The 14,483-nt window shown below is 35.5% G+C and overlaps 1 protein-coding gene across 2 annotated transcripts in view; it reads right to left on the reverse strand.

Moving 5' to 3' along the window:
• Positions 1-14,483, reverse strand: part of OSBPL11 (oxysterol binding protein like 11) — a 98,855-nt gene that overhangs the window by 30,419 nt on the left and 53,953 nt on the right. For both annotated transcript variants that reach the window (XM_027107125.1, XM_027107132.1), the window contains exons 8-10: positions 13,152-13,292; positions 9,332-9,830; positions 6,284-6,470 (exon numbers count right to left, since the gene is read on the reverse strand). In XM_027107125.1, coding sequence (XP_026962926.1) covers positions 6,284-6,470; positions 9,332-9,830; positions 13,152-13,292 — 827 coding nt within the window. The remainder of the gene's footprint in view (positions 1-6,283; positions 6,471-9,331; positions 9,831-13,151; positions 13,293-14,483) is intronic.

Consider the following 14,483-nt stretch of genomic DNA (forward strand, 5'->3'; position numbering starts at 1 on the left):
TCACAAAGTGTGGTATTTTAAATGCTTGCTACAAACAACCATTATAATATTAAAACTAGGAATATGAAAAATATTAACATTTCTTTTTTATTACAGAATAAAAATGTTACAACACTACAGTCTATTCAACTTTTTTTCAAACTAGTCCTATTTAAAAGTTTAGAGTCCCTATATTTTAAATTCTGGATATACACATTCTGTATAAAACCACATAAGCTTAATTTTAAATTAAATATAGAAACCAGACAAATCAGTAAGAGGTAGAAAAAAATAAAAGATACATTAAACATTTGTTAATTCTCTTGACAAAAAGAGCACTGGTATACAAAAATTATCACTATCTACACAAAACTCAGAGAACTCAAGCACTAATGTTGTTGAAAGTTTAATGAAGAGTTATCTGGCTGGACACAGACAGGATGCAGCTCAAATGAAGGCTGGAATAGAAACAGGTCTAATTATTTTTAATGAAGTACTTTATGTTCACTGTCGGACACAAACAACAACAGGGTCAGATTCGACAGAGGTTCAGAACTCAAAGAATAGTGGGCAAATGTTAGGTTCTGGTCAGTGTGCCAGAGATTACGGTTTATCTGGATTCAAAAGAGAATCCAGGGACTTCCCTGGTAGTCCAGTGGGTAAGACTCCATGCTCTCAATGCAAGGGACCCAGGTTCGATACTTGGTCAGGGAACTAGATCCCACCCACATGCAAGCCGCAACTAAGAAGTCCGCATGCCACAACTAAAACCAGGCTCAGCCAAAATAAAAATGAATGAATGAATATTAAAAAAGCTGGGGGGGGGGAATCCAAAGGACCAAAGCCCAGGTTCAGGTGACAGCTCAGGAACCATAAATAGTATTTGCCAGATATAAGCCAAGGGCCTGGGAACCAGAAGGTTGTAGTTGAATTTAGGGAGTCCGTAGTTTTTAAGCAGGAGAAGTGAATGGTCTACAAATTCAGAGCTCAAGGCAGAGGTGTAGGAGCCAATAAGCAAATGAGCCAGATCTTAGAGATCAAGGTGTACGAGGGTTTGGAATCAAGAGAACACCAAACATCCCAAATTAAACGTTAGGCATAATTGTAGCTCACTGGACACAAAGAACACTGTGACTACAAGTCTGCTTGATTACAGCAGGAGTGGGAACTCTAGGTTATACCTCAAAGCGTTTGAACTTAAATAACTACACTGCTAAGGGTTTTTGCCTGACTGAATGTTTTTTGTGACATCCATTTTTCCTCTCTGATCCCACTTGCCAACATTGTTTCCTTCCTTGAAAATTTATCTGTAACCAAACATGATATGAAGAGATGACACTGAACACTTACCTCTTCCATCTTCCAACCACATATACCCAGAACTATATTCTGTGAACTGAGGAATAATAATCCGTTTCTCACTTGATCTTTCTTTTACTGCCACAATCTCTCAAGTTATCATTATCTCCTTCACAAGCCTTTCCACTTAAAAAGTAACAAACCCTAGGTCCCTGTCCATGCATGCTGGGTTACACGGGTTCTTTGCTGCTTAGTGCAGCTACACACAGCAAGAGCATCGTGATGAGAACTGGGGCAGGGAACAAGAATTGCACATGCTAGAGGCAGGCCATGAGGAACTTGCAAAAGGAGCATAAGGAGGAAGAAGGGCCTCGCCTCATTTTGCTTATAACAATTCTTCTTAACAGTCTAATGCAGGGTTAGTGAATGTCTATAAAGGACCAGAAAGTAAATATCTTAGGATTCGTGGGCCAGGCTGTCTCTGTCACAACTTGACTCTTTCACTGTAGCAGGAAAGCAATCACAGACAATATGTAAATGAATATCTAAATATCTAAAGCATATAAATCTAGGTCTTGTATCAAATAATGATATGGAATACGCTGCCTTTAAAATACTTACCAAAGAGTTAAATTTTAAGTTGCCATCCTACTCATCTCTAAAGTGAGGATAACTGATAACCGATAAGGCATTTACTGTCTCACTTTCTAAGAACGACATCAAGTTTTTTTTTTTTTTCCATATTTACTTATTTATTTGGCTACGCAAAGTAAGTCTTAGTTGCAGCATGCAGGATCTTTGTTGCCGCGTGCAGGATCTTCGTTTCGACATGCAGGATCTAGTTCCCTGACTAGGGATCGAACCTGGGCCCCCTGCATAGGGAGCGTGGACTCTATCCACTGGACCACGAGGGAAGTCCTCAAGTTGACTTTTTAGATTATCTAGACCCTGTCTCTGTAGCTATTTAGAATACCAGAAAATCAGTGGATATATTAACTTGGCTTCATACAGAAAAATTTTATTTAAAAATTGGAAGTTAAGACTTCAGCTTTGGGTTTTACTGATGTATATGTAAGAAATACCACATGAAGGGAATTACATCTTATGCAGAACTAAAGACATTGTTCTATTATGTTACTCAATGCCACTACATAAGAATACTTGATACAAATCCCTTCAAAATTTAATACCAGGAAAGTAGTTTATCTCTCCTGAAAAAAGTGATAGGCGTCCTTTATCAGACAATAAGAAGTACGTTGAGCATCATGTTGCTCTTTTTACTTTAGCAGAAGAGTATTTTCGGGTACAATAATTACCTAATCCCAGGTTCACAGCATTATTGTCCTTTTCCATCACTATGGTTACTATAATAACAGACTTTATTTTTAATTGTCTATTATACATGAGTTTTTCCTAAAAGCCTTATAAATGCTTTCCAAAGATAGGGTCCTGCATTCTAATATTAGACTAAAACCTCAGGCAGAGATCGGCTTTTTACTTTTCTACATCTTCAGTGTGCAGAAAAGTATGCCACTTAGCAGTTAGTTAACATAAATGTTAATGACATTATACTGCTACATATATTTAAAAAATCACCATCCTAAAGTGAGTGTGGAAAATGGGATCAGGAGATAGACAAGGACATGAGGAATAGTTAACTAGGCCTGTTTGGCTCCATCAGAGAGAGTTGTGGAAAATGAGGGAGTAAGGAAAGACAAGTGGAAGATAATATATTTATATCAAATGCAGACAGCAGATAATGTGTCTGCTTGATTGCAGACAGCAGTGGAAAAACTAGGCTATGTCTGAGGAGGGAGGCATGGTTATTAATAAAGACATGAAAGAGAGTCTTAGTTAAAATATTCTACAAAATTGAAGAAGAAAAGATATCAAAATAGAGAAGTCTGTTTCAAATATGAATCTTTTAAACGAGAAATTAGGTAAAACCATCGGTCTTAAGGGAAATCAGAGTGGAAAAAATGAGGAAACTTTGGAGTCAACTAAAAGTATACTTCCAAGTAACAAAAAGATCCAATACTTGTGGCCTTATGGATAGGTAAAAAAGTATGAAGGGAGAAAAGAAGCCAATTTAAATAAGAAATTCAAAGAAATAAGATGGCAAATATAATGACTGATCACTAACAAACCAAGGATATCTATCTAAAATTATTAGGAGTCTTAAAAAAGTCAAAGTATGAAAACCAAGAGAAAATTTCTATGCAGGATATTTGCAGCAAGGAACCATCTAAATGTCATGGCAACGGTAAGATTTGGGGGGTGAATTTTGATTCTCTAAATTAAGGTAGTCCTGGCAGTATGATAAATTATAGTTTATATTTATTATTATAATTTAAGGCAAGATAAGCACTGATTCAGGACAAAGGTTTGAATATTTTGCATTTGACAAAAAAATTAACCTGAGCTCAAAACTATAATGAGTTTTTATAAAAGGACATTTGAAACTTAATCAAGACTTAAAAATTAATCAGAATAGCTATCATATAGTTGAGCTGTTACAAAATTTGAAGAAAATTCTGAACATGCAAGTGAGGTAACATTATGTGTACTAGATACGAAATAGGTGTTAACTGAAAACTATCAGAAAATTCATATGTAGAAATACAAATGAACGTTATATGGGAAAGCCTTTAACAGCCTCTTATTTCCTTCTCGGTAGCAGAGATTTAATAATGGAAAGGAACCCACTGAATCATAATAAATATGGGAAAGTTCCCACTCATGGCTCAACATGTGATAACGCATATGGATAGAATAAATATGGGAAATCCTTAAAAGGGATTTTATCTCTTAATCAACCCAAGAAAGTTCACAGAGGAGAGGAACCTTATGATGAATAATAATGATTTCAAAAAAGTCCACAGTCGTGGACTTCCCCGGTGGCCCAGTGGGTAAGACTCCACGCTCCCAATGCAGGGGGCCAAGGTTTGATCCCTGGTTGAGGAACTAGATCCTACGTGCATGCTGCAACTAAGAGTTTGCATGCCACAACTAAGAGTCTGCATGACGCAACGAAGATCCCACATGCCGCAACTAAGACCCGGAGCAGCCAAACAAATAAATATATATATTTTTAAAAGATGTGATATATATCTTAAAAAAACAGAATATTACTCAGCCATAAAAAGAATGAAATATTGCCATTTGCAACAACATGGATGGACCTAGAGAATATTACACTTAGTGAAGTAAGTCAGATAAAGACAAATACTATATGATATCACTTATATGTGGAATCTAAGAAATAATATAAATGAATGCATATGCAAAACAGAAACAAGACTCACAGATATAGAAAACAAACTTGTAGTTAAAAGGGAGAAGGAAGGGGGGGAGGGGCAAATTAGGGGTATGGGATTAACAAACTATTGATACTACATATAAAATAGATAAGCAACAAAGATATATAGCACAGGGAATTATACCCATTATCTTGTAATAACCTATAACGGAATATAATCTGCAAAAATACTGAATTACTATGCTATATAGCTGAAACACAATATTGTAAATCAAATATACTTCATTTAAAAAAAAGAAAAGAAATTCATCAATATCATTGTCAATAAAAAGTGCTGGACTTGGCAAATTTTTCACTGTAGTTGTGTCCCCTAAGCATTTGACTCAATTATATACTTTGAAGAATGGTTTCACCAATGCAGGAATGTTACAGGGATATAGATTTCAACTTTAACTTCATTTAAATAAGGGGTGTCTGAAAATGGAATAGGCTGCCTCATGCATTATGAGTTCTGTACTAATGATAAGGTACCAACACAATGAACAAATCAGTTATCGGGTATGATGCAAAAGGATTTAGACACCTAGCAAATGTTGGTGTAGTGACTTCTAAAGTCCCTTCTAAATGTAAAGTTTGAATCCTGTGATCACTATGGTGAGAGGAGTAAGTAGAAGCACATATAACAAAGTGTGAACCATATTAAAACCTTCTCTAAGGATAAAAGGCGACTATTCTGACAATCTCCAGTGATTCTGTTTGGGTGATCTGTAATTTTTTTTTTAATTCTCTGCTTCAGTGTTTTTGAAATCTGTGTTTTTTAAGGCCATTCAATGCCTGGGAGCCAATAAATCTTTCTTTCCACTTCTAAGATTGTTGAGTACCAGCTGTCCGGTAAAGAAGTAAAATAGCTATATGCACAGTCATACGTGACTGAAGAGAGTGCATTTTGGTATAACCACGTAAGAAAACTGTTTGGCAGTAATAAAGTTAAAGTTTCATTCCCTACAGCCCAGCAATTCCACTCCTAGGTATCTACCAAACAGAAATTCATACATACATTCACAATGTTCTAGCAGCATTATTTGAAATGGCCCCAAATCAACTTCTATACTTTTGTATGTATGTTATTCTTCAATAAAAGCTCTGTAGAAAAAGAAAACTATCCCTACTTCAGGACAGACAGAATAGACATCAAAAGCTTAAGGAAAGAGTCAGTATCCTTTTGAGGATCCTATTAGAAAACTTATCTTCATGGAGTTGGGTGATCTGGACAAGTGCTGAAAAGACCAACAAGCCACTAAAGGGGTATAATAACTGGCCAATTCATAGATGGAATTAGAACAAAGCCACATTCAATACTGGTGCCTAAAGATACTGGCTTCCATCATTGTGCTTCTTGAACTATTTCTTATGATTAGATGTATTTTCATCCTAACTTGTAGCGACACTACCTCTACTGAGGTCTGGATCCAAGTCTGAGTCCCTTTAAAGGCAGAAATTGGGCCAGAAGCTACATGTCCATTTGTTAGGAGTTCTAGTTTACAAGAGAAGCTAGATCTGTCACTATTTTAAAACCAGATCGTGATTTCCAGGATGCCTTCAAAGATCAAATATATTAAACAAAAAATAAACATGAATAAAAATCCAATCCCATTTCACATAAAACAAAGCAGAAAAAGAATAAAGAGTTATAATACAAGATCAAACTGATAGAATAAGAGCCAGGTATCACTAAAATATTCTTACCGGTGCAGTTTGCCACCATAAAATGGCTTAGTATGAAAAGTGATGCTGGCTGAATACCCAGTTTTTGCACAGTTGACACTGACTTTGCCACCCAATTCTACCCAAGGAACAGTTAAAATTGACCGGGCATATGCACAAGGTAGAGAAAACGTATACTCTTCTCCATGCTCTAGTAGACTGAGGATTCCTGAATGTGAAAACATAAAAGTGGTTAATACCTTTAAAAAAAAAAAAAAGACAGCTATGAAAAATCCATATTAAGTTTTTCTCCTGCCTGGTAAATGAACATCATAATTTTGCTTAATTTTCTTTTAGCTTTGGATGAAATTGGCTTCATTTACAATTGTATTTGACAACAATTCCTGGTAATAGTGAATCGAGGTTACTTTCATTATGACTTTATTATCCCTTTGGGGTTCATAGGACCAGAAAATGTTGCAGTGGAAACTGTTTAAGAGTTCTCTCTAATGCTCCTAAAAGTAAAATAAAACCTTAAGTCAGAATTTAAGTCCATGCTATACTGTATCATCATAAGATCTGATCATTAGTTAGTACTAATAATTTAAGCAGTTTTTGGAATAACTAAATATCTAACATTATAGAGTCACAGACCTTAATCTCAGATGGTATGATGGGGGGGCGAGGGCAGGGAGAAAGTGTTCTTCATTCTATTCTATGCATATTAAGAAAGAAAAAAAGTAATTTTATGATATAAACTAAGGTCCTCATAATAATTTTGTTTGCCAAATTCTGAAGTATTTAAGGTGAAGCTACAAGAGTTAGAAGTGGTAGTTTTCAAACAAATATTATTCTAATGGGGCTTGTTCCACATTAAGTGATGCTATAAAGATGGCTTTAAAAAACATATAAAAAAGGGAATTACAAAAAAAAGGGGAAGTACATAAATGAGTAATCAATCTATCCTAGATAATTAAGAGACATTAAGGAGACTTGAGCTACATTACTAACCTAACTAAGCTCATTACCTAGTTCACCATAAAAACAAATACCGAACTGGATGTGTACTACTAGTCTGAACTATGATGGCATGTCTCTCTTAATGAATGCTCATTAACTACTGTGTTCTTAATGTTCACAAATAAGGGCAAAAATTATGGTAAGTATTTTAATATAGTCTATTTTTAGGATAAACAAATAGACAGACTGAGATTCTAAAGTAGTCTACTTTACATAAAGCAACGCCAACTATTAATTTGTATTGCCCTTAACAGTTTTCACAATGGGCAACAATTAATATTGAGCCATTTGAAAAGGAACATGGCTCTGTATGTGATATATTTATATATAACGGGAGCTGTCAGAAGACATACATAACATACTTGGTTATATTTCAAGTATTTAGTAATAACTGTTGATTAATTCTAAGTTGGAAAGGATATCACATACTTTTCTAAAAACATTTGGCCTTATAAACTAGATTCATGATCTTTGATTTCTAGGAAGATAGTTAACATAAGTAATATTCACTATGGAATTTAACGTCTAATAAATATATAATCAGTTTCTACTGAATGGGAAAATAAGACTAGTTAGGATAACTGAGATTCAAAGTATTCTAAAATCTCATTTATCTGATAATTAAACAGAATTTTCCCCTACTTTTCAATAAAAACATGGCTGCTGACAGAAGCAAAATAAACTGTCAGAAGTTCCATTCTCTGATTTAATTTACTTTCTGTTGAGAGTGTTAATAGCAATTTAATTTAAAAAAGACAAATCCATGAATATATAACTAGCAAATCAAAAAATAACTATCATATACATCCTTCTCAATGCATGGTTAAGATATTAATGCTTTTCCTCATTTCTTGAGGTATTTCCTTTCTTGGAGTGGGAGAGGATACTATCACCAGATATTCTCTGTTCCATGAACTGTTAAGAGTAACTGTCCTCGGGGAGAGTGTGTCAAAGAATGAGGGTCTAAATCCGACTATGCCTTAACTTCTATGATCCTGGACACATCCCATCACCTCTAGGCTTCTAAAGTAAGTAAACTGATTTGTGAAGAGCCTAGGGGTTAATGTGATGCAGCTTATAACTGGAGATAACAAACTTTTTTTTTTAACTAATGAAATATCTTCTAATGTTATAAAAGTTTTGATTAGTTTGAAACATTTGGAAATTGGTAAGACAGCACAACAGGAGTTAAAGATGAGGAAAGCTTAAAAAGGGGATAATATATTTTCTTCAAGGCTAAAATAACACAATTTCAAAATGTTAGGGTCATAAGCTTAATTATGCCATGCTTACACTGTAAGTTTATATTTAGAACAAATTTTCCTATGCACAAGAGTGTTCCTTAACATTAAAATGGCAGACCATTATATTTTCATTAACTCTGCAATGATTTCTGTGGAGATATTTTTGTTATTGTTAATTTGCTTTTTCTATTCTTAGCCAAAAAATATTGTATTTCCTTAAATTGTTTTTTCATAATCATTTGCTGGAGTAGATATAAAGTTTGGCAATATATTTTAAAATATTCTATGAATATCTCCTATGAAATACAAAAGATGTAGATATAGATTTACCTAGAAAATATTTCTTGAGTGCTGTTTATAATAACAAAAACATGTTTTAAAGCATTATTAATAACTTGGGAAAATGAATATTCAGTGCAAAAAAGGAGGACAAAAAACTACATAGAGAGAATCCTAATTTTATAAAACTAAAAGTATGAACATACACACATAGAAAAAATACAAAATACTAGCTAAATTTATCTATCTCTGGATGAAGGGATTAGAGATACTTGTATTTTCTCCTTGATACTTCTAAGTTTTCTAAATTTTCTATAATAAAAATAATTTACATTTAAAATCAGAAAAAAAAGTTAAAAAAAAAGAATTCATATTTGTTGACAGATATGCCCCCTCCCCCCACCACCAGTATTCTGAAACATACTAGGAGTTGGGGAAAAAAGTAGTACACATAGCAGTTCAAATTTATAACTAATATTTCTCTAGCTTCCCCAAATTTAAGGTTATAGTTTGATATTAAAAATTGGAGAATAATTTTTCTACTTACCTTCCCCAACCATTGTCACACCTATCGACATGCCTAAGAATTTGCTCTTAGTCCAGACGTGCACATTTACACACATCTTCTTCTCTGCACATTCTGCATAAAATCCTGAGACTGGAGGATGATGGGAAACCTGCTCAGCAACAAATCTGACTGTGTAACAGTCTGATCCCACCTGGCTCAAAGCCTCCTCTGATGGAGGAGCATGATTTGTGACAGCCTGGGTGGAAGAGCTGCTAATGACACTGGATGCTACATCGCGTTTTGGTATCCTCCAGGAACAGTGAAACGTTTCTCCAATGATAGGATTGTACGGTTTCTTAGCAATGGCTCCCTTACGGCCTTCATGAAATGAGGTAAGGTAGTATTCAACAAAACGGATCATTCTGTCCTCAGCTGTAGCTCCATTAGAGACGGCTATAAACAGGTCTGGATGAGACATAAAGTCTGCATACATTTCCAACAGGGAACGCTTCTCTAGGATAAATGTAGGCAGCACCACCTAAAACAACAACAACAACAACAACAACAAATCAACCAGAGAGAGCAATACAAAAAAACAGTAATTAGTATCTTCAGATAATTGAGGGGCTACTCTTTGTTGCGGTGCACAGGCTTCTCATTGCGGTGGCTTCTCTTGTGGCGGAGCACGGACTCTAGGCACACGGGCTTCAGTAGTTGTGGCACGTGGGCTCAGCAGTTGTGGCTCACAGGCTCTAGAGCGCAGGCTCAGTAGTTGCAGCACACGGGCTTTGTTGCTCCGCGGCATGTGGGATCTTCCCGGACCAGGGATTAAACCTGTGTCCCCTGCATTAACAGGGGAATTCTTAACCACTGCATCACCAGGGAAGTCCCTATAATATTACTTTTAAAAGAACAAAATAATGGGGAAAATGGCTATTACTTATTCACAACATGCAAGCCAGGACCACAGTTACCTTCTTGGTTGCTGTAGCCCCAGCACCTAGCACAGTGTCTGGAATATAAGAGGGGCTTAATAAACATCTGTTGTATCAGTGTCATTGTTAGACAGGAGGTATATGTGACTGCAGTTTAGTCACCAGGTTCTTTAATGTTGTTCAGAAAGTACCATTCTTTTAAATGTTATATGGCTGTTCATAATTTGTGATCAGTTAATGCTAATGATTTTATATATAAACACAATACATATGTATTTCTTCAATTAACAATGTACAAATGTGGGGAAACGATATTAAATTCATTATTCATGTCAAGAGAGACTTTACCATCTGGATTATTATCACAGAACATTCTTTTCAAATGTTCTTATGCCTCATAAACCCCAACACTGTTCTTATGCCTTACAAACCTAAATCTACTAAGGGACAGCAAATACCATAATAATCAAATAAACTCCTTACCTGACTGCTCATTTTAACCTATTTTACAACTAATAGTCTTTTCTGAACCACTAATATAAAAAATATTTCTAGAATGAAAATGATACCTGGGCTTCCCTGGTGGCATCCGCCTGCCGATGCAGGGGACACGGGTTCGTGTCCCAGTCTGGGAAGATCCCACATGCCACGGAGCGGCTGGGCCCATGAGCCATGGCCGCTGAGCCCGCGCATCTGGAGCCTGCGCTCCCCAACGGGGGAAAACAAAAAAAAAAAAAACCCCCCCAAACCAAAAAAAAAAAAAAAAAAAAAAAAGATATCCAGTTGAATACTAAGGTTAGATGAAATATGAATGTTTAAATGGGTTTCTTTATTCCTAAAACGTCTGCTTCTTAGTAGGCTATTAATTCAATCAATTTACTTAAAAACCCTCCTATAACTACTGTAAGTCTAAGTAAAGAAAGAACTATGTTTTTGATTTTGAAATGCTTCAAAGTGAATGCTAAAGGAAAAATGCTTTCTATATTTAAGTTGCATTTTCAGGTGAGTAACTCACTGGAATCAAACAACCTTTTAATATACACTTCCACTACCTTCAAAAACCTCAATTTGAAATATACCTCGTGAAGTCAATTTTGAAATCCCACACTAATGCAAAGTAGTGTCAATAGTAACTCAAAGTATGTAATTCCACAGTAGTAAATGTTTGACATACATAGGTTTTAAACCTTACTGGCTTTTTAAATCAATGTCATGGATTAATTGTTAAAACAAATTAAGGCACACTAATTTGATAAACTGGAAATGGAGAAGATGGGCCTAAAATTAAAAACTATAGATCAGTGCTTCTCTAACTTTAATGTATATATACATATTACTGAAATGAAGATTCTGGTTCTCTAACTTTGAGATTGGGGGCCGAGATTATGCGTTTCTAACAAGTTCACAGGTGATGGTGATGCTACTGATCTTCAGACCACACTTTTTTCTTCTTTCAGTTTTATTAAGGCATAATTGACAAATAAAACTAAGATATTTAAAGTGTACACTGTAGTGATTTGATATACACATATATAGTGAAAGGGCTCTCACTATCAAATTAATTCAGGCCACACTTTTAAAGCAGCAAGGCTGTAGACCAGGGGTTTGCAAACTATGGCCTTTGGGCCAAATCTGGCATCCTGTTTGTGTAAATAAACTTTTGCTGAAATACATCCATGCCCATCCAACATATTATCTATGGCTGCTTTCACACTACAAAGGCTGAGTTGAGTACTGCTGATCCTTAAACAATATGGGTTTGAACTGCAGGTCCACTTATACATGGATTTTTTTCCAATAAATATACAAAAATATACATGTAGAACATCATGTGCAAGACTTGTATTGAAGTGGATAGTCTATTCTTACACAGGATTAAGGTGAGTAGTATGTAATATAAAATGAATAATATGTTAGTTTTCTTACTGTTTTATAACCTCGTTTTCTTACTGTTTTATAACCTCGCTCTCAAAGAATTACATTAAAGTACCGTACCTCTCTCACGAGAGAAAGGTACCTCTCTCAGTTTTTCTCTCATGAGAGAAAAACTGCGTATTATCACAGGTATGTGGGTTTTTTTAAAAAATGTAACAATGTTTCCAATATTGTTTCATGAATATGACTGCAATACTGTATGTCATAAAAATTTTATAACAATTCATTCATTAGTGTATAGGCTAGGCTACCATGAAGCTGATTACACTAGGCTACCATAAAGCAATCATATTGCTGCTTCTTCATTATCAATGCATGAATCATTATATCTGTAAAAAAATTTTTTTCACATTATCTTTTCATTTTTGATGTCTAGTATATACTAGTAATACATATACATAGAAACAAAATTTGCATTAATTGAGTGTTTATGTTATTGGTAAGGCTTCCAGTCAACAACAGATTATTAGTAGTTAAGTTTTGGGGGAGTCAAAAGTTATATGCGGATTTTCAACTACATGGGGAGTTGGCACCCCTAACCCCTACATTGTTCAAGAGTCAAGTATAGTTCCAACAGAGATCTATGTCCACATAGCTAAAAATATCTACTATCTGGTCCTTTACAGAAAATGTTTGCTGATCTCTGTTATAGGTTAATACCCAAAACACTATCCAAAATGGGAAGTAAGAATAAAGTAGAAGTATCAATGACTTTAATGGTTTTGTGGGATTATATCCTTTTCTTTAGATTTTCCAATTCTGTATCCCAATGGATCCCTTTTATTTTGTACAGAAACAAGACTATAGGTCTTTATTTGCCATGTGACTTAATGCTGCACAAAAAACCTATCACATTTTTTATGAAAATAAATGCTGATCAAGCAACTAAGAAACCAACTCATAAAGATTAAAAAGCCCTGACAACATTAACAATCATAGGTATAGTCCTAATCGAATGATCTCCTTAGACTGTTTATCCCATTACTTACTCTTGTTAAGTCCATGCCCAGCTTGAGCTGTGATAAGAGATGTAGAATAACACTGCGTTGCTCTTCCACAGCTCCCAGGTCATCCTCCTTGTTGTCACAAGTATCCTGCACCTCATCATCTGTATTTATTTCTTCAGGTTCCTTGATGCAAAATAAAGCAAAAGTCTATTGTTACTAGTGCTTATTGAGAGAGTTGCATGGACATATATACACTACCAAATGTAAAATAGATAGCTAGTGGGAAGAAGCCACATAGCACAGGCAGATCAGCTCGGTGGATTGTGACCACCTAAAGGGGTGGGATAGGGAGGGTGGAAGGGAGGGAGATGCAAGAGGGAAGAGATATGGGGACATATGTATATGTATAACTGATTCACTTTGTTATAAAGCAGAAACTAACACACCATTGTAAAGCAATTATACTCCAATAAAGATGTTAAAAAAAAGAATAAAAGTATAAACATCAGATGAAGACATTTATATTGGGCCTAAATGAATCTGAGAACAGACAAAAATCTTTCTGAAAATACAACTTCCATCACTTGGCCATGGAACAGATTTCCTTCAATGAACCCATTATCACTGACATTGAACATATTGTGGTTTTGTCATAAATATCACACATAAAACACACAATATTTTGTGAAAACAGGATTTTTCAGAAAGAGTGAAAATGTCTCACCTGAAACTTAGGCTTTGCAGGCTTTGACTACCTGCCAGGGGACCCTACCACTACCTATAATTTAAGATGTTTTGAGAATTAAATATTTGCCCTATTTTTAAGCTAACACTATAAAAGTAAAATTTTAAAGTGACTATACATGTCAAGTCTAACTTCTGTAATCTATATTTAGATATTCACGCATCCTTGGAGTTGTCAGGAAGAAACTTTGGGGATGAAGAGAATTCTAGGTGCAGGTATAGAAAACTTGTAGTTGTTTATGCAGTCTTAATGCCACAAAATGTTCTCTGCATAGTTCTTCAATCAATAAAACAACCCCTTGATAAACCAAAAATGTTTACTCTCATCTCAATAGGGTCTTCGCTCCAAATAACTGGTTAAGAGAAACCTAATTTCTTATTTCTATTTAAGCAACAAATAAAAGTTTCAAATCCCAAGATTCTATAATCTTATCAGATGTCACTTTCTGGGCTTCCCTGGTGGCGCAGTGGTTGAGAGTCCGCCTGCCGATGCAGGGGATACGGGTTCGTGCCCCGGAGGATCCCACATGACACGGAGCAGCTGGGCCCGTAAGCCATGGCCGCTGAGCCTGCGCGTCCGGAGCCTGTGCTCCGCGGCGGGAGAGGCCACAACAGTGAGAGGCCCGCATA

This window comes from Aethalodelphis obliquidens, unplaced genomic scaffold, assembly GCF_003676395.1.
Source record: "Aethalodelphis obliquidens isolate GAN/ISIS:26980383/991018 unplaced genomic scaffold, ASM367639v1 scaffold1, whole genome shotgun sequence".
In the NCBI taxonomy this organism is placed as follows: Eukaryota; Metazoa; Chordata; class Mammalia; order Artiodactyla; family Delphinidae; genus Aethalodelphis; species Aethalodelphis obliquidens.